General features: G+C 54.7%; 1 protein-coding gene across 4 annotated transcripts in view; it reads right to left on the bottom strand.

Moving 5' to 3' along the window:
• The window catches only part of SCHIP1 (schwannomin interacting protein 1), a 99,084-nt gene that overhangs the window by 8,649 nt on the left and 69,751 nt on the right, over positions 1 to 20,684 (bottom strand). The window contains exon 1 of one of the 4 annotated variants that reach the window (XM_071566718.1): positions 11,553 to 11,736. The exons of 2 other annotated variants lie outside the window; for them this stretch is intronic. In XM_071566718.1, the coding sequence (XP_071422819.1) occupies positions 11,553 to 11,582 (30 nt within the window). In that variant the 5' untranslated portion in view covers positions 11,583 to 11,736. Of the gene's footprint in view, positions 1 to 4,282; positions 4,530 to 11,552; positions 11,737 to 20,684 lie in introns of those variants that run through there. One more of the 4 variants, XM_071566717.1, reaches the window with a different exon arrangement.

A 20,684-nucleotide genomic window follows, 5' to 3' on the forward strand; every position in this document is an offset into this window, starting at 1 on the left:
TAGATAGATAGATAATGGATAGATAGATAGATGATAGATGGATAGATAGATAGATAGATAGATAGATAGATAGATAGATAGATAATTACTTTTTTTAATAAAACTCAACAAAGTGACATGAACTTCATCAGTGATCATTAATGATGGAAACAACTGTGTAATCCATGTGTAATAAATGCAAATCCCAGCTCTCAATTCAGCACCAGCCTCGGTGCTCTCCTGGTGTCTGTCACTAATGCATTATGTGCCAACACTGACAACAAACTCACACAAGGCAGCAAGTTATTGATAGAAGGAACATTTTGGAGCCTTCAAACATTTCATTTTAAAATAACCCTTAACACACAACAAAAGAAAACAGAGCAGGCAAGTCTGGGCTGCTTCCATGGTGTTAATTAATGGAATGTGCTTCCCATGTTTCACCTAAGGAAAAATAAAGCACCTTTTCCATACAAGAAAGTGCAACAAAATGCAAATTATTAACTTAAAATAACTAATAGTTTAATTCTAACTCCAGAGCTGATTATATACATGATTAAATTGGCCATTATATTGTCAATCCCTTAGCAAAATACATCCTTCATTTATAAGCCAACTCCTTTTATTTAAAATACTTCAAACAATACAAATAACCCCCCATGACATCAAGTGGTCTCGAGGCTTTGGTTCAGCTCCAGGTTTCTGGAGTTCCACCCAGACCACTCAGCTGTATTTTTATCCTTTGTTTCTTCAGGTTTCAATAATTGATGCCTCCATCACACAGAGGCAGGTTTGGAATTAAAACCAGCCAGCCCTGCTGGGGAAGGGAACACAGGGAGAAAACGAAGCAAAAAGGAGGGGAAATACTGTTTGAATGGACTGAAAGCAGAGGGAGGAGGTTGGTGCCCACCTCAGGGTGCCCGTGGCTGTCTCAGGACATCAATATTTCATCAAGCCCTGGATATTCAGCCTCCCTTTTTCCAGCTCACATGAGCCTCTCCCACACCCTCCCACCTCTATCTGATCTTCCTTGTGTTCCAGCAGAAATCCAGAGCCCACGGCACATCTCCAGCTCCTCCTGCCCAGCCTCCACACCAGCTGGGACTGCTCCCTCCCCAGCACCATCCCCACCCACTCTGTGTGCACCAAAACCTGCTCTTTTTGCATTAAAACCCCCACAAACACGGACAGGCTTGCACAGGTTTCCTCCTCTGCAGATTTTTCCTAATTTTGCGCCACCTCCCACCAGGCCCAGCTGCTCCCAGTGTGACATCTGCACATTTAATCAATGTGCAATTTGTTTGCCCCACCAGGTCATTACCGAGGGTTCCAAACGACTCTGCTCCCAGAATATCCCATTTTCCCAGCCAGACTCAGGCTAACGACCACACAGAAACCCAGAGAGCTATTTGTTATTATAAAATAGGGAGCAGTTACTGAGACACAGAACACACCTGTGGGAACTGGACTCCAGGTTTTAACTGAATTACCTGACAGCTGCACTGACATCCAGAGCTGGGCATGGAAAACTATAAATTGAGAAGGGAAATGGCCTGGCTTTTTCTGCCTATCAAATATACTTCCTTGGTATATAAAAATAATGGGTCAAATACTCCAATTTCAAAGGTAATAACAAGGAAAACACAGCCCTGTGTTATTTAACTGTGTATTTTGGCACTGAATCAAAAAAAGTATGTATTTCTGCAGAGGGGGTGGTGCAGAGCTGACAACGAGTCTGTTCACACCATTATTTGAAACAAAAAGCTGCATTTTATTTTCAAGGTGAAACAATTGGGGGCGGATGTTTTCCTTCTTCCCCTTGACCTTCCCTTTGGGAGGGTCAGTGGCCACCTTTGTTTAAGCACAGGAACCAAAACACAATGCCAGGTTGTGGCTGTGGCTGTGGCTGCTCCATGTGGAAGGTTTCATGGAACACCCCAGAGCAGGGAATGTGCCAGGAGAGGTCTGCCCATTCCCACAGCACATCCAGCAGTCCCAGCCCTGTCACCTGCTGTAGATGTTGTTGTTCATCATCCTATTTCCATCATCCTGCTGGTGTCTGCAGGTTGGACACCACCATCTGTGCCCTTCACCACCAGCCTCTGTCTCCTGTCACAGCCAACCCATCACCAACACCCTGAGGCACCTCAACAGACACCAAAACCTTCCAGTGTGGGCTCAGAGCCTGAATTTATCCAGCAAATCACAGAACACCTGAATGGTTTGGGGTGGGAAGAACCTTAAAGCCCATCAAGTGCCACCCCTGCCATGGGCAGAGACTCCTCCCACCAGCCCAGGGTGCTCCAAGCCCTGTCCAACCTGGCCTTGGACACTCCCAGGGCTGGGGCAGCCACAGCTTCTCTGCCCAACCTGTGCCAGGGCCTGCCCACCCTCCCAGGGCAGGATTTCTTCCCAATATCCAACCTAAATCTACCATCCTTCAGCTTAAACCCATTCCCCTTGTCCTGTCCCTCCATTCCTTGCCCCCAGTCCCTCTCCAGCTCTCCTGGAGCCCCTTTAGGCTCTGGAAGGGGCTCTCAGGTCTCCCTGGAGCCTTCTCTTCTCCAGATGAATCCCCCAAGCTCTCCCATCCTGGCTCCATAATGAAGTGGCTCCAGCCCCCAGAGCATCTTTGGGGGCCTCCTCTGGACTTGCTCCAGCAGCTCCACATCCTTCTTATGCTGGAGGCAGCTCTGTAGGTGGGGCAGAGGGGCAGAATCCCCACCCACCCACCCCCAGCACCAAAGAGGGTGCAGAGCCAGTGCCTGGCCCTGTCCAGGAGCACCAGGACACGTGGCTGAGCCACCCAGGCTATTTTTGCCAGGGTCTGTCATTACCAGCCATGGCCAATGACTATATTTAAAGTTCCAGAGCCATAGGCAGAGCCTTATTTTATCTCTGCAAAGCACAAGGGCTGTCATTGGATTTACAAACAGAAATTATAACCACACAACATGTGTTTTTATCTCCTTTTCCCTCAGGGGGGATTTACTGGCAAATGCAAACCCAAGTCAAACTTACATGTCTCAATTGCCTCAAAATCCCAGGGGGGTCTCGAGGTACGAGAACGCCTTTGGAAACACCTCCTTACATGTTGTTTATCATAAAGAGATACGGGAATAACCCTTCATCATAAAGGTAAATCTGTTCCTCATAAAGAGATACGGAAAGGCAGAGGGAGGAAGGGAGGAAGGTGTGGAATGGAGGAAGGTGTGGAAGGGAGGGTGGTCTGGAAGGGAGGGTGGTCTGGAAGGGAGGAAGGTGTGGAAGGGAGGAAGGTGTGGAAGGTCTGGAAGGGAGGAAGGTCTGGAAGGGAGGAAGGTCTTGAAGGTGTGGAAGGGAGGATGGTCTGGAAGGGAGGGTGGTCTGGAAGGGAGGGTGGTCTGGAAGGGAGGGTGGTCTGGAAGGGAGGGTGGTCTGGAAGGGAGGGTGGTCTGGAAGGGAGGAAGGTGTGGAAGGGAGGATGGTGTGGAAGGGAGAATGGTGTGGAAGGGAGAATGGTGTGGAAGGGAGAATGGTGTGGAAGGGAGGATGGTGTGGAAGGGAGGATGGTGTGGAAGGGAGGAAAGGTGTGGAAGGGAGGAAGGTGTGGAAGGGAAGAAGGTGTGGAAGGGAAGAAGGTGTGGAAGGGAAGAAGGTGTGGAAGGGAAGAAGGTGTGGAAGGGAAGAAGGTGTGGAAGGGAAGAAGGTGTGGAAGGGAGGAAGGTGTGGAAGGGAGGAAGGTTTGGAAGGTCTTGGAAGGGAGGAAGGTGTGGAAGGGTGGAAGGTCTGGAAGGGAGGAAGGTCTGGAAGGGAGGAAAGTCTGGAAGGTTTGGAAGGGAGGAAGGTCTGGAAGGTTTGGAAGGGAGGAAGGTCTGGAAGGTTTGGAAGGGAGGAAGGTCTGGAAGGGAGGAAGGTGTGGAAGGGAGGAAGGTGTGGAAGGGAGGAAGGTGTGGAAGGGAGGAAGGTGTGGAAGGGAGGAAGGTGTGGAAGGGAGGAAGGTGTGGAAGGGAGGAAGGTGTGGAAGGGAGGAAGGTGTGGAAGGGAGGAAGGTCTGGAAGGGAGGAAGGTCTGGAAGGTCTGGAAGGGAGGAAGGTGTTGAAGGGAGGAAGGTTTGGAAGGGAGGAAGGTTTGGAAGGGAGGAAGGTTTGGAAGGTGTGGAAGGGAGGAAGGATTGCTGTCCTGTGCCACTGTATAAACACCATGGAGTGCTCCCCTGCTCTGGCCCCGAATCCCATGTCCCGGGAGGGTGTCAGGCAGCATTCCATGGGTCCCCTCCACGAGGGTGCCCCTTGGCACACAAAAGCTCCTTTTGGTCCCTTACCTTTTTATAACTCCCCTCCCCGGCGGGCGCAGCTGCTTTCCTGATGACGTCACCCATTCCATCACCCTCCCGACTCATCTCCTTCTCTCCCGGCTCCTCCCGTGCCCAGGGGGCATCTCAGTCCTCCTTCCTTGGCTCCTCCAGCGGCACCGCGGGATGGGCTCGCTCCGGGGCCAGCACCCCGTGCCCTGCCCGGTGCCTCTCCGGCTCCTCTCCCTTCCCGGCCGCTCCGGAGCACCTTTGCTATTCCCAAATAAAGCCAGGGAGCCGCAGCCAGCCGAGCAGAGGGAGGCGAAGCCGTCCCGGCCGGGGAGCCGCGTCCTCCTCCAGCCACTGCCAGCGCTGGATAAAAATAGCCCCGAGCCTTCCCCGGCTACACAAGGGCAGGAAAAAACCCGGCGTCTGATGTCCAAATCCGAGCCTGGCAGCGTAGTCGTGCCCAGGAGGAAGGGGCTTTCTCCTGGGGTTTTTACTGGGGAAGTTATCCCAAAGAATTCCCAGCGGTTGGAGGAACCTGGAATGGAAGTCTGGTGGTCCTGAACCCCCCCAGGGCTGCTCAGGCAACCACTGGGTGGAATCTTCACTCTACACACCAGCAAAAGGAGCTGTTGAGTGGCTAAATCAGCTTTTTCAGGTGCAAAAAGTCCTAAATGGGTTGGAATTCAGCAGCAGAGCTCCAAGAGGCACTCACAGCTCCTTGGCCCCATCCCATGGGGGTGCAGAGCTTGGGGACCCCCAACCACTCCAGCCCTGGGATTGGGGGCACTCCCAAACCTGCAGCACTTCCAGCTCCAGCCTGCAGAGATCCTCGGGCTTCCCAACACAACCACTGCCCCCCACCTGGGGAGATCCCACCACCTGGAGCAGCTCGGGGGCACCAGGAGGCACAGCACAGTCCTGGAGGGAATCCTTCAAAGATGCAATTTACGCCCCAGTTTCCCAGTGATCCTCCAAACGTGGCCCACCAGCAACACAAGTCCTGATTTCTGGTGCAGCACAACGGCACAACAACTGGATAATTTTAATTGCCCAACAATGTTTACGAATTTAATGATATATCCAAGTCATGCTGACATCATTTCCCCCCAAATGCATATTCCAGTTAAATTACCAGCTCTAACAACACACAAATTATGAATCTCAGCATGAGCCTACTCCAAATTTTCAGGAAAAAACCAACAATAATAAATGTTTAATTCCACTCTTGTCCCCGGATGGTGCTTTGTAACTGCATTTCCCAAGGGAGACAAAGTGGTTCTCTGGATATTTCACTATTTTTAGTTCCCCTCCACCACTGAGTCATTGTGTCCTTTCCTGCTGCTGCTAAATTAACTTCCTCTGCCGGCTGGGGTGGACGGTGACACAATAAATCTGAGACAAGGAATGTCACAGCCCGAGGGGAAGGATGTGGTGGTCAGAGCACCAGGCTGGGGCTGAGCCTGCCTCTGTCACCAGTCCCTGCCTCATCCTGCCCTTGGCAGGGGGATGGATGGAGGGAGGGATGGATGGAGGGATGGAGGGATGGATGGAGGGATGGACGGACGGATGGGTGGACGGAGGGAGGGAGGGAGGGAGGGAGGGAGGGAGGGAGGGAGGGAGGGAGGGAGGGAGGGAGGGAGGGATGGGTTGGTGGGTGGGTGGGTGGGTTGGTGGGTGGATGGATGGGTGGATGGATGGATGGATGGACGGACGGATGGGTGGATGGACGGATGGGTGGATGGACGGATGGATGGACGGATGGGTGGATGGACGGATGGATGGACGGATGGGTGGATGGACGGATGGATGGACGGATGGGTGGACGGATGGGTGGAGGGAGGGAGGGAGGGAGGGAGGGATGGGTGGGTTGGTGGATGGGTGGATGGATGGGTGGATGGATGGATGGATGGATGGATGGACGGACGGACGGATGTTCCAGTGCCTCCTTCCCAGCTGGCTGAGATGCTGAGCCTGGTCCTGCCATGCCCCTGGTACCCACCACCCACCCCCTGCAAGCCACCCCTTTGCAAACTGGCAGCAAAGCCACCCCTGAGGGGTGGAAGGGACACAACCAAAAATACATTCAGTCCTTTCCACCCCCAGGTTTTAGGAAATTTTATCCCCCATTCCAGGTTTCAGGCCTGCCCAGGGATGCTCCAGGAGCAGCTCTGCTGATCTGAGCTGATCCCACAGAGCTGGTCTCAGTCTCCAGTGAAACCCCCACATCCAATAGCCACCACATTCCAGGCAATGGGAGAAAAGCAAACCTGGCTAAGAACCACAGCTGGGAGCCCCTGCAAGCACTGCTGGAGGCACATTTGGTGCCCTCCTTGGTGCCAGAACCAGACACAACCCTGCCCCCTTGGGATGGGCATCTCCCCACTAGCACAGAAACAGCCAATCTGAATTCTGGATACCAAAACCAGAAGAGAAATGAGTTTTGAGGCTGACTCAGCTCAGGGATCAAACCCTTTGCTGTCCAGCCCCTTCCCCACCTGTGGCCAACACCCACCACAATCCCTCTGACCACTGGGCCCTGCTTAAAACACCCCCAAAAGGGATGGGGGTGTTTTGTTTTAATTGTTGGAATTAAACCTCTTCTGAACAGTCCCCTCCCAGCACAAGATCCTTCCAGCCCAGTGCAAAGCCCTGAGAAACCCCGGCAGGCTGAGGGATGAGCTGGACCAAGCCCTCCCTCTGAAGCTGCTTCCCTGAGCTTTAACACACTCCAAGAGCTTTCCACCCACTTTGCAGAGCTCTTTTAATTTTTCTCTCTGTCCAACCCAGGCCTCCCATCTCTGTGACAAAGGCTTTGTTTCACTGCCATTGATTTGGGCTGCAGGGTCAGTGGTACCCTCAGTGGTACCAGGCTGGAGCATCCCTCCATGGGCACGGGGCCAGGCCAGCAGCTCTGCAGCTTTCCCAGCTCTCCACTCTGGCTTTTCATGGCCTGTGAGCTCTTCCCCAAGGCCTGTCTCTTGGGGTTACATCCTGCCCTCAGAATCTGCACTCACTTTAATGAAAAACATGAGGGCAGCCTGGTATTTCTCCAGCCTATAAAAGCCTACAGAGATCAAACAAAAAGAAACCTAAAAAACACCTGATTTTAATTTTTTTTAAATGAGCTCTTCATATTTTAAGCCTGTGAATTTTATGGATTAATCCTATGGGTCAGTGGCAGTGGTGGGTATCATCCAGCCTTGCCTGGTCCATCCCTGGGGCACTGAGCCCGACCAGCAACACCACCAGCCCCTCCCTGCTCCAGGGTCTCCCAACAGACCCCCCTCAAGAAAACCAAACCAACAGAGTCAATCCTGCTCCCTGCACATCCCCCACATCCAGCAAAACCCACTGGGCCGGAGCAGGACACACCACACCCCTCGAGCCGTCTCAGCAACCACTTCCAAACCAATAAAACCTCATGTTTCTCATTGGATCTTTTTTCTTTTTAATTTTCTCTGCACGTGTGAAGCCTGGAAACATCTCCCGAGCGACTGAGGTGCCAGCAGATACCTCAGCCTTGAGCCATGCCAGAGCACGGAGCCAATGCCTGTTCCCACAGGCAACTGCCTGCCTGGTTCTCCTGCCCTGGCCACGGGCACTGGGGGCTCTCTGCTTCCAGAGCAGGAATGCAGGAACCAGCCCCAGCAGAGGATTCAGACACACCACCCACTCCCAGGGCAGTGGCAAAGGAGAAGGGATGAAGGCAGCAAGAGCCTGGAGAGCCCAGCCCTGCTCTGTGCAAAAGCAGCACTGAGAATGCACATTCACAAAGCAAAGCAAAGCCCTGGCTGAGGCTGAGGGCCAGCAAAGCCCAGCTGGTACACAGAGCCCAACAAACCCTTTATTTCCATGTTAAAGCCTGGATTTGCAAGGCTGGACTTTCATTCTGGACCTCACAAAGTGACCCTCGGTGTGCACGAGTTGATGTTTTTCTTGTCAAACTGTAGGAGAAATTACAGAGCCCTGAGCAAAATGTTTGAGATGGGGAAATAAATGGGTATGAACAGGAAAAGAGACACAGCTAAGAGAGAAATCCATGGCATGGAGAGCAGCAGCCTGTGTGACTCCAGGAGGTGGCCACAAAAGATGCTGAGACCTCCAGAGCATCTGGCCTAAATTTAAGGAATTCACCTGCCTGAGCCCCATCCAAACCCCAGGAGGGCCCTCCTGCATTTCCCAGAGCAGCAGTGACAGCTGCTTTCTGGTGGGAATCAGGGATTTTGGGGCACAGAAACACCCTCCTGTTCCTCAGCACCCTCCCCACCACAGATCTGCTGTGCCAGCCGTGCCCTGGGCACGGCAGAGTTTTGCTGCTGAATTTCCTCAAAACAAACACATTTCTCGAGTTTTCCCACGCGCTGCTCGTTGCTCTCTTTGATTTATTTTTTGTTTATTCAGCAGCTTCAAAGCAAGGGCTGAGAGGAGGGAAGGGAGCGGAATGAGCAGATCCCACCCACCCATCCACCACCTCCCCCGGGGGTGCCACCCCAGTGCCACCATCCTGCCTTCCAGTGGGATCCCAGTCCCAGCATCCTGCCTTCCAGTGGGATCCCAGTCCCACCATCCTGCCTTCCAGTGGGATCCCAGTTCCACCATCCTGCCTTCCAGTGGGATCCCAGTCCCACCATCCTGCCTTCCACTGGGACCCCAGTCCCACCATCCTGCCTTCCACTGGGACCCCAGTCCCACCATCCTGCCTTCCACTGGGACCCCAGTCCCACCATCCTGCCTTCCACTGGGACCCCAGTCCCACCATCCTGCCTTCCACTGGGATCCCAGTCCCACCATCCTGCCTTCCACTGGGACCCCAGTCCCACCATCCTGCCTTCCAGTGGGATCCCAGTCCCACCATCCTGCCTTCCAGTGGGATCCCAATCCCACCATCCTGCCTTCCAGTGGGATCCCAGTCCCAGCATTGCTGCCTTCCAGTGAGATCCCAGTCCCACCATCCTGCCTTCCAGTGGGACCTCAGTCCCACCATCCTGCCTTCCAGTGGGATCCCAGTCCCACCATCCTGCCTTCCAGTGGGATCCCAGTCCCACCATCCTGCCTTCCAGTGGGATCCCAGTCCCACCATCCTGCCTCCCAGTGGGATCCCAGTCCCAGCACTGCTGCCTTCCAGTGGGATCCCAGTCCCAGCACTGCTGCCTTCCAGTGGGATCCCAGTCCCAGCACTGCTGCCTTCCAGTGGGATCCCAGTCTCAGCATTCCTGCCTTCCAGTGGGATCCCAGTCTCAGCATTCCTGCCTTCCAGTGGGATCCCAGTCCCACCATCCTGCCTCCCAGTGGGATCCCAGTCCCACCAGTGCTGCCTTCCAGTGGGATTCCAGTCCCAGCAGTGCTGCCTTCCAGGGTGATCCCAACCCGGGAATGCCACTAAAGGATTAAACTCGTCCTCTGTGCCAATGGCTTTGGGAGGGGCTGGGGTTGCTCCTGATCTCTGCAGCGCCACAGGAAGGTTTTCAAACAGATTTCATTGGAAGACATGGATTTTTTTCCCGAGGATTTGTGTATTTTCTGGCTGGTTTCGCTCTGTTATTTACCGGTTTGAAGGAGAGGAACCAGCCCACAAACAAGCAGGGGCTGAAGGGAGTTGGAAGCAGCAGCAGCGCCGCTGTCGCAGCCCAGTGTGAACACACAGGGATTGTGGCCAGGCCGGTGCCGCAGCTCAGCATCATCACCATCACCACCACCATCATCATCATCATCCCTCGCCCACCAGCCCGGCTCAGCTTCCAGCCGGGAACAATGCCCAACCTTTAACCCGTGTTCCTGCCGGGAAAACATCCGCCGCTCCCAAACAATGGCACCATTTATCGAGCGCAACAGGCTCGGGGCTGCGGGGAATCAGCTCTCCTGAAAGGGAGGCTGGAAAAAACCCACAACCCGGCGCTGGTTTTTTCTCAAAGCAGCTAAAAATGGAAATTCACCTCCAGAAGCATTTGCTAGACTGAAAATACTCAGCGAAAAATCGTTTCAGCTCTTCTCTCTGTACATACAAATATTTTGCCTATTTTTCTTTCCTGATACACTTTGCAATATGAGGTATTTTGTTGTAAAACACAGATTGAAGTTGGAATTAAATGAGATGAGGGGAAAGAAAACAAGGAGGGGGTGCTGTGCTGGGCAAGGCCCTGTTTGCCGAGGGCCCAGCTCTGGCAGTGCCTGGCAATGGGTGTTGTGCAAAACACACTCACTGCACGTAGGCAAAGCATTTCTCAGCATCGCCGCGGCAGACGGGCAGAGGTTCGTGCAGTTAATAATCCTCCTGTGCCATCGAGCCCCTAAACGTGCCATCGAGCTCCCAAATATGCCATCGAGCCCCTGAACGTGCCATCAAGACCCTAAAGAGCCGATGCCCAGGCAGGTGCACCCACCAGCACCCACCCTCTCCTCTCCAGAGGGAACTGAAGCCCCAGTAACAGCCCAGCCCAACTCTCGCTCGCCCCACGGACATAATCCCGCTATTCCCCAACACGGGGGCGGAGCTGCCGCCCCCACAAGCCCAGAGACCCCCCCCCCAGGGATGGGGCGGCCGCGGTGGGTGCTCGGAGAGAGCAATGCCCACCCCCAAAACCAACCCCAGATTCTGCACGGGTTATTCAGCAGGAACCCTGACCCGCGATCAGGCTGCGGTCTGAGAACAACCGTCCTGCGGGGCAGCATTCCCGCCTGGATAGACCTGGGAAGCGCAGGGAACATATTCTGGTCTAAACCTGACATCACTCTCCTGCGGCAGCTCCGCCAGAGCCAACCCGCAGCTCGCCCAGGGCTACAGGGAGCGGTTCCAGCCAGGCAGGAAGGGAGAGGGATGGGGGGAGAAGGATACAGGCAGGGAGCGGGATGGAGGGAGCGGGATACGGGCAGGGAGAGGGATGGAGGGAGAAGGATGCAGGCAGGGAGCGGGATGGAGGGAGCGGGATACGGGCAGGGAGAGGGATAGAGGGAGCGGGATACGGGCAGGGAGCGGGATGGAGGCAGGGAGAGGGATGCGGGCAGGGAGCGGGGTGGAGGCAGGCAGCGGGATGCGGGCAGGCAGCGGGATGCGGGCAGCGCATTCCCGGCCCCGCTGCGCCTCGGAGCATCCCACTGCGAGCACAAAAGCCCCGCGGCCGCTCTGCCCCCGCTGCCCGGCGAGCTCGGGATGCGGCGGGGCCGGAGCGTACGGAGCATCCCCGGCCCGCAGCGGGCGGGGACGGCTCGGAACGGGGCTGGCTCCGGGCTAGGGGGAGCTGCGGGAGCTGAGGGGGCTGCCGGGGTCGGGGGCCAGGCCGCGCTCTCCCTTTACCTGGTAGGAACAGTTTTCCTGGTGAACCATCTCGGTGCATCATCCGCCGCTGCCGCCCCGCCGGCAGCGCCCGCAGCCCCGGCGGGGGAGGAGGAGGAGGAGGAGGACGGGCAGGGGGCTGGAGCCCGGGCCAGCCGGGAAGATGGATGCGGCCGCGCTGCTCCGCCTGCGCAGCGGCCCCGGGGGCGCGGGGGGGCCGCGCCGGTCCCGCCTCCGCCCGCACACGCAGCGCAGGGGGGGCCGGGCAGGGCCGGGGTAGCCGCGACCCTCCGCGGGGAAGGGGGTTAAAAACACCCCAAAGACCCCCCCGGACACTGCGCTATGGGGAAAAGCCTCCAAACCGCCCCGGGCGATGCTGCGGCAGCCGCGGGTCCAGCCCCGCCGAGCCGCGCCGGAGGGATGGATGGATGGATGGGATGGATGGGATGGATGGACGGACGATGGATGGACGGACCGACGGAGGGAGGGAGGGAGGGATCGCGGCTCCGATGCACCAGCTGCCCAAAGACACCTCCAGTACGAGCGAACAGACACCCTCCTGCCACCTTCTGCCACAGGAATCCAGCACAGGATTCTCCGGGAAAATGCCCTACATTCCCAGCTATTTATACCTCCTCCAGTCCGCAGCGAGGGCACGGCAGCTCTGCCAGGTACCCACCGGGGCCGGTGCCCACCGCTCATGCCACCGGGTCTGGGATCCAGGGAAACCCACAGCGTGAGGGCAAACGGCCTCAGGGTGAGCCAGGGGAGGTTCAGGTTGGACGTCAGGAGAAATGACTTGCCTAAAGGATTGTTTAAGCACTGAAGGGGCTGCCCAGGGAAGTGCTGGAGTTCCCGTCCCTGGAAGTGTTCAAACAACAAGTGGATGTGGCACTTTGCAATGTGGGTCAGTGGGCTCGGGGGTGTTTGGTCAAAGGTGGGAATTGATGATCTTGGAGGTGCTTCCCAACCTCAACACAGACCCCCACAGCCTCATTTACAAGAGTTTGGGGCTGGGCTGACCCTGGCCATGGCTGGAGGAAGGACACAGCCAATCTCATGGTCAAGCCCTAATTTTGGCTGGACACAGCCCATCCAAGGGGCCCCAAAACACCCAGAGGGCGATGGGTTGGGTTCTCACCATGCACTGGGCACACTCACACAGCCCTTTGGATGCCACCAGCAGAGATTCCAGGTCTCCCCTCCTTTCATCAGGGCTTTCTGCTGCTCCCAGTCGCAGCTGCAGCGATGGTCAGGGAGCACATGACTCTGAAATCCAGACACACTTGCTCTCAGAGCAGCTCAGAGTTGATTCCCCACACCAGATGTGCCTCTAGAAAAAAAAGGCCTTTGTGGGATCATCGCTGTGTCCCAGCTTTCCCAGCTTCCCACTAGCTCAAACAGGCTGGAGCAGCTGTGGGTGGGTGGAAGGAGAGTCCCTGGAGTCCCTGTAGCTGGGACATGGATGGGGAGAACCCCCAAACCTCCTGCCCAGTGCCCTCTCCCCTGCAGCAATAGAGGTCATTAAAAAAAAAAGATATTTCATTTAAAAAGAAAAAAGCAATATATATTCTGCATAAGCTTTTCAGAGAGGATGAAATCACGCCTGGTTTTTACTGCAGAGAATCCCATTCAGCCACCTGGGTAATGAAACATGTTTTGCTGTTTCCAAACATAAAAATTAAAAAAAAATATCCCCAGTTTGAATGTATAACCTCGGTCTGGCTTTGGAGAAGTATCTGTGGTGAGCTAAAAGCAGCTCCACGTGTGACATAAACCCTAATGCCATTTATTTGGTGCATCACAAGGCAAACCCCCCAAATCACCCCCCACTTCCCACGTGCTGCTCTATCTGTGGTGGTGGTGACTCAGAGCTGGTCCCAGTGGGCACTGCACCAACCTCCCCACACCCAGGCCTGCTGTGGCATGGGGTGAACCCCCCAACATATTTAACACCTTATCCCTTTGGGAAAATGACCCCAGGGAGAGCCACATTCCCTGGCTGAAGGAAAAGCACCTGTTGGCAGCAAAGCTCTTCCCTCCAGGATGAGCCCAGGATGGAGGTGGAAAGGGCCTGGCATTCTCCTCACCCTGTGGAGCTGCTCCTCTGCTCTGGCTCCAGCTGCATTATCCATGCAGGAATGGGGTGGGAAGGCAGGTGGTAATTAGAGCAGGGAGTGATTACAGGAGTGAAAGGCTCCTGGCAGCTCTCCAGGTGGGTCAGTGGGAAAGGCTCCTGGGGGAGGGCAGGGAGCACGTGCTCTGATATCCCCGGAGGCACAGCCCAGTGGGAAGCCCCAGGAAAGGCCCTGGAGGCCCCAGAAGCCCCTTCTCATCTGGGAAGAGAAACCTGGGGGGGAACCTGCACTGCCTGGTTTGCATTTCTTATCGAGGCACCCTCTGATTTAGGGCGTTCTTTACGACTTCTGAGACAGCCCTGACAAGTTTTCCTGAAGTTTTGCCCAAACCCAGCTCTGAACTAGAAACACGTGGTTCAGAAAGCCCTGGAGAACATCTCCAGAGGGTCTGACACAACAATGGCATGAAAACCTTCCCTTCAAAACCCCTCCAGAGGAAGATGCTGCTGCCCCCATCCATGGGAAGATGCTGCTCAGGGACAGGGGCTGTCCTGGCTCAGTGCCCCAGCCTGGACCTGCAGGTGAGGTGGCACCAGGAATGGGCCAGGCCTGATGTCCTGGGTGCCTCCAGGGGCAAGGACACAGGGAATTCCATCCCATGGCACAGGCAGCAACATCCCCCCTCCTGCTCCCCCTGGACACAGGGAATTCCATCCCATGGCACAGGCAGCAGCATCCCCCCTCCTGCTCCCCATGGACACAGGGAATTCCATCCCATGGCACAGGCAGCAGCATCCCCCCTCCTGCTCCCCATGGAATTCCATCCCATGGCACAGGCAGCAGCATCTCCCCTCCTGCTCCCCATGGACACACAGAGAAGGAACACGCAGCTTTCCCAGACACCCTCCAGTTCTCTGAGTGAACAACAGAATTCCATCAATTATCCATCTGCAGAAGGAGAAGACACCTGGAATCATCAGTTCTGGGGGGAAATTACAATTTCTGAGTCTGCACATTATTTTCAGGATTTTTTTGCTTTCCTAAGCTTATCTGACACATCCAAGAGCTGTCCCTCTCCAGCAGCCCCGTTTGCAGGGAGGCAAAGGCAGGCAACAGAATTCCCCCTGGCAGGCTATCCCTGCTTGCTCTCATCCCAGATTTCTGCTATCCCTGCTTGCCCTCATGCCAACCTTTTGCTTTCCCTGCCTGTCCTCGTGCCAACCTTCTGCTTCCCCTGCCCGCTGCACCTCCGCCCCCGCTCCCAGGAAATCATTAACAGGGCACAGGGAGAGCACTCCGGGGTTATCAGCTCTGCCATCACCATTCCCGCTGGGAAAACACTCCTTGAACAGAATAAAGCCGTGCAGTAAAACCAAACCCTCCGGTTGCCAGCGGGGAGGGAGGGGGAAGGAAGGGAGGGGAAGGAGAGAGGAGAGGAGAGGGAGAGGAGAGGGAGAGGAGAGGGAGAGGAGAGGGAGAGGAGAGGGAGAGGAGAGGGAGAGGAGAGGGAGAGGAGAGGGAGAGGAGAGGGAGAGGAGAGGGAGAGGAGAGGGAGAGGAGAGGGAGAGGAGAGGGAGAGGAGAGGGAGAGGAGAGGGAAGGCAGAGGGAGAGGAGAGGGAGAGGAGAGGGAAGGCAGAGGGAGAGGAGAGGGAGAGGAGAGGGAGAGGAGAGGGAGAGGAGAGGGAGAGGAGAGGGAGAGGAGAGGGAAGGCAGAGGGAGAGGAGAGGGAGAGGAGAGGGAGAGGAGAGGGAGAGGAGAGGGAGAGGAGAGGGAGAGGAGAGGGAGAGGAGAGGGAAGGCAGAGGGAAGGCAGAGGAGAGGGAAGGCAGAGGGAAGGAGGGGAGGGAAGTGGAGAGGAGGGAAGGAGAAGGAGAGGGGAAGGAGGGGAGGAGAGGGAAAAGAAGGGGAAGAAACGGAGGGAAGGGAAGGGGAAGGAGAGAAGGGAGGCAGCCTGGCCAGATTACTCACACGGGAGCCACAGCCAGCCCTTTCCCTGCCGTGTTTCTCATTTCTCACCATCCCACACATTTATTTTTAAACACACACGTGTCGCCCAAACCCCACCAGCTGCAGGGACTTGCCCAGCCCTTCACCCCCAGGGATATTGGGATACTGGGAATGGGAAGGCAGGTGAGACACGGCATTCCTGCTCACCCAAGGATGTACCACAAAGGTTTCCCTGCCCACAGTCATTCCTCCAGGGGCCTTATCAGGTGTAAAAGTTTATTTTTCAGGCTGGTATTGGCCAAGCCATTTGGCTCATACAAAGAGTCAGGATGAATCAACAAGCTTTTTTTTTTCCCTCCCAATCTCAAAATAAACATAAGTAGGGAAAAATGAGGGAGGAGCTGAACACCTGGAAATATCTGTCTCAGTTTGCACAGGCTCACAGAGTGGTTTGGGTTGGAAGGGACCTTAAAGATCATCCAGTGCCACCCCTGCCATGGGCAGGGACACCTCCCACCAGCCCAGGGTGCTCCAAGCCCTGTCCAACCTGGCCTGGGACACTCCCAGGGCTGGGGCAGCCACAGCTTCTCTGGGCACCTGTGCCAGGGCCTGCCCACCCTCCCAGGGCAGGAATTCCTTCCCAATATCCCATTTATCCCTGCCCTCTGGCAGTGGGAAGCCATTCCCTGTCTCCTGTCCCTCCATCCCTGTCCCCAGTCCCTCTCCAGCTCTCCTGGAGCCCCTTAAGGCTCTGGAAGGGGCTCTAAGATCCTTCTAGACCCTTCTCTCCTCCAGGTGACCCCCCAAGCTCTCCCAGCCTGTCCCAGAGCAGAGGGATCCAGCCCTGGAGCATCTCCAGCCTCCTCTGGGACAATACCCCACCACAGCAGAGGGAGATGCTCCTGCTGCCCCCCTGCCCATGGACTCACCCAAGCACAACAGGCTTGGGGGAATCAGGAATTAAACACAGCACCCTGGGATTTCAGCTTCATTTGCTGATGATTTCCTGGGAGTGATGGATTTAGCTCCTCTTTAAGCCAAGCTAAAGCTTTCCCATGGTTTAAATCCAGCAAGAAAAATAAAGAAAAAAGAGATTATTTTTAATCAGTTAATACTAGACATCTGCTTGGCAAGGGGAGTATTTGTTTGGATTACAGCCTTGTATAATGCTCTAGACTATTACTTTTTTATTTAAGGAAGATGATGCTGGGGTTTTTTCCATCATTTTGGATGTGTTCCTCTGCTCTACAAGGGGATAAACCTCCAGTGCTTTAAGAACCCAATGTCCTTCCCTTTTCCATGCTCCTTTTACTTCCCTGGAGGTTTCTGGAGACTTTTCCAAGTCCTTTCCAACTCCCTCTGGAAGCACAAGGGTACCAGCTGATTGATTTAAGATAAAAATACATAATGCATAATCAAACCACGACTTTCCCTCCCCTCAAAACAAGAAACAGAAGGATCCAGCAATTCCACATTCCATCCCTCCAGTGCACAGGATGTCAAATGCTTTACAGGGAATTGAAGGAATCACTGAAGCCACCCAAGTATTTATATCTCTCTGGTGATATAAAGTGACAAAACATGTGGAAAACAACCAGGCTTTGCCATGGAGCCCACCCAGGAAGGCTTGTTGGTACCACACAGGCTTTGGTTTTAACTGGAGAATTTCTAAGCTGGATCACAAGTGCTGGGCAGAGAATTTGCAGGTGATGAGGAGCAGGTAAGAGCCCACCAGGAGTCACTGCCAAGGAACAGAGAACAGGGAGCTCCAGGGAGACCTGAGAGCCCCTGCCAGGGCCTAAAGGGGCTCAGGACAGCTGGAGAGGGACTGAGGACAAGGGATGGAGGGACAGGACACAGGGAATGGGTTTAAACTGAAGGAGGGGAGATTTAGATGGGATATTGGGAAGAAATCCTTCCCTGGGAGGGTGGGCAGGCCCTGGCACAGGTTGGGCAGAGCAGCTGTGGCTGCCCCAGCCCTGGGAGTGTCCCAGGCCAGGTTGGACAGGGCTTGGAGCACCCTGGGCTGGTGGGAGGTGTCCCTGCCATGGCTGGGGTGGGATGGGATGAGCATTTAATCCCTTCCAACCCAAACCATTCTCTCAGTGAACCAATTCACTGACCAGCACTTCAGGAGTGTGTGGGCACAGCACCAGGGAAGCTCCAGCTGCCTCCCTGCAATCTGATTTACATTGTTAGGAATAAGTTCTTTGGGAAATGCCACATTCCCACCATCTCTCCCTGCACTGATGTGCAAACCCAGCCCAGGCACAGCTGCTCCTCCCGGCAGCACTGCCAGTCCTGGTGGCCCAGCTGTGCCCCCCTCACCCCCTGCCTTCACCAGGAGCCGCCTGGCACCACCAGCTGGGGCACCCACACCACTCTGGGCAGGAGGAGACCCCCTGAGGTCACCTCAGAATCCCATTTGCTGCTCCAAGCTGGGCTGGGGTGAAGAATTCCTGCACCATCAGCTCCCCAAACCATCTCAAGTCTTCCATGAAATACTCCCAGGGCTGCAGCTTTATAAATATTGATACAGAACTGCTGAAAATCATTAAAGTGGGAGCTGTAAGGAACATCTTCATCTGATCTCTTTGATAATAAATGTTATACAAGGTTTTAACTGCCCTAATAACCCATTTTCCAACCCATGGTCAGCACACCCAGGCTTGCTTTGGAGCTCACAAAGTTTCCCTATTCCTCCTTTCCCCTTTATTTTATTTATTTTCATTTTTCAAATATAAATTTGCTACATTTGAAAATATATTTGAAAAAAAGGAAGTTGCACTGGGCCCCATTACACACATTTTCACAGCAGCAGAGACAATAAATGTATTTTTCCATGAGGAAGAGGAGAAAAATGGCATGACAAGAGAGGGATTTCCCCTGAGAGGCTGAAGGGCAGGGTGGCCTTGCCCCTCCTCAGCCTGGGACAGCAGCAGGGCTGTGGAAGCAGGGACAGAAATCCCACAGCCCGTGCTCCACACTCACAAACCATTAAGCCACTGGTCTGGGGCCAAAAGTCCTTTCTGGATGAAATATTAAGCCCTTTTAATTGTGGAAGTGCAGGCAGAGCAGCACAACCTGCACTGACACCCAAGTGATTAATTAACCCTGAGTGGGCTCCAACAGAAAGGAGGGGCTGAGCCACCAATTCCAAACCCCCCAGGGGCCAGAGGGCAACATCTGGGCTGGGGATGGGATTATCCTGCCTGCAGGTCACCCCTCCCTCTCCATCCCCTGGTGTTTGGCACTTGGGGACAGCTGGGAGGGCTGATTTCTGGGCTGCCTTTCTTTTAGAACTCATCTGAATTGCAAACTGGGGGATAAAAGCCCAGAGGAGGGACTTGCAGGCTGCAGAATAAACACCCCACGTTACAGACTCCCTGGGAAACCAAGAGGCTCCTTTTCAACCAGAGGCAAACACCATAAATATGGATTTAGTGCTACAAACTGGTACCAGTGTGGCCTTTAAGTGCTTCCTCAAGACAAGAGTGAGTTTGCAGAGACAAACCTTCCTCAGGACAAAACCAGAAGGGTTTGTTTTCCCCCAGCTCTGAAGGCTGAGCCCCATAAATCCAAACTTAGTGGCAGAAATCCTCTTTTTTAGGGTATCTCCTCAGACCATGCACACAACTCTCCCCAAATCAACAACTTTAGAGGTTCATCCCTGCACTGCTGGGTCGGGGCTTTGGGGAGGATGTGATGGAGCAAACACAGGCCCATGTGGGCAAAGCTCTTGCCTCAGGTTTGGGTTAAATTCTCAGCCTTTAAGAAACACCTGTAAAGCTGATTTTTTGGAGTTTCCCTGCCAGGCCTGCTGTCACTGAGAAAGGAAACCCAACAATCCCCTTGTGCTGCTGCAGCCTGGGCAGAGGAAAAGCTGATTCCTCTGGACAGGTACCACTGACAACCCCAACCCCAACTGCAGCAGGGATGAGAAACCCCATTCCTGCCCCTCCCTGACAGCAGCCTGCAACCTCAGGATTTAAAATCAGGTTTTCCCCCTTGGCAGGGCAGGCACACTGAGCTTGAGGCTGGAAAAAGCTAAAAATAGCAGGATAAGCAAGGGTGGATCCCAACTGAGCCTGATTAGTCACAGAGCGAGGGAGCCACGGGGCTGCTGCTGGGGGCACAGCAGCACCAGATAGGAGCAAGAGGAGACTCTTGTCTCTTAAATCTCTTTTTTCCCCCTCTCCTGCCCTACCTCAGGCATTCTTTTCCTGCTCTGGCAGCCTCCAGCTCCTCCTGATAATACAGTGTCTTGTTTCCTGCGAGCCTTTACACGGAATGAAGATCATTTTAAGGTGATTTGTTTTCAGGTGTCTGCTGGAACTGGACCAATCTTGACAGACAGGGAGTTATTAGAGGTTGGGGGTGGCATTTTTTTTCACTTACATCATTTTTGTATCCACACTGAGTGTCTGAGCTGAGTGCTGGAGTCCCTGATGGCAGAAGGGCCCAGCAAGGGCAGCGCTCGCTCCCAGAGGATTCATCTGGAGGAGCACAAAGGGGAAGGTGCAACTTCAGCTTTCCCTTGGGATGAAGCCATTGGACAACACAGGGGTGAGGAAGGAAGAAATTCTTGCCAGGGGGAGGCACTGGAACAAGTTGCCCAGAGAAGCTGTGGCTGCTCCATCCCTGGAAGTGTCCAAAGCCAGGCTGGAACAACCTGAACTCATGGAAGGTGTCCCTGCCCAGGGCAGGGGCTGGAACAAGATCAGTTTTAAGGTCCCTTCCAATTCAAACCAGTCTGGGATTCTGTGATATAAACATGAAGGGACATCAAAGCCCAACCTGAAGCTTTCCAGCATCCCAAATATGACAATCCCTGGGAATGCTGAAGACACCTGGGAGCAGGAGCAGGAACAGGAACAGGAGCAGGAGGAGGAATGGGAACAGGAGCAGGAGCAGCAACAGGAGCAGGAACAGCAACAGGAGGAGAACAGGAACAGGAGCAGAGGCAGGAGCAGGAGCAGGAACAGGAGCTACAGCAGGAGCAGGAGCAGCAGCAGGAACAGGGGCAGAGGCAGGAGCAGAAGCATCACATCATCCCAGTGGAGCTGCATTCACACACAGAGGCTCCTTGTTCCCAAGGCCAAACTGCAGAGAATTCCCATTTGTCCTC

This window comes from Pithys albifrons, chromosome 11, assembly GCF_047495875.1.
Source record: "Pithys albifrons albifrons isolate INPA30051 chromosome 11, PitAlb_v1, whole genome shotgun sequence".
Classification (NCBI taxonomy): Eukaryota; Metazoa; Chordata; class Aves; order Passeriformes; family Thamnophilidae; genus Pithys; species Pithys albifrons.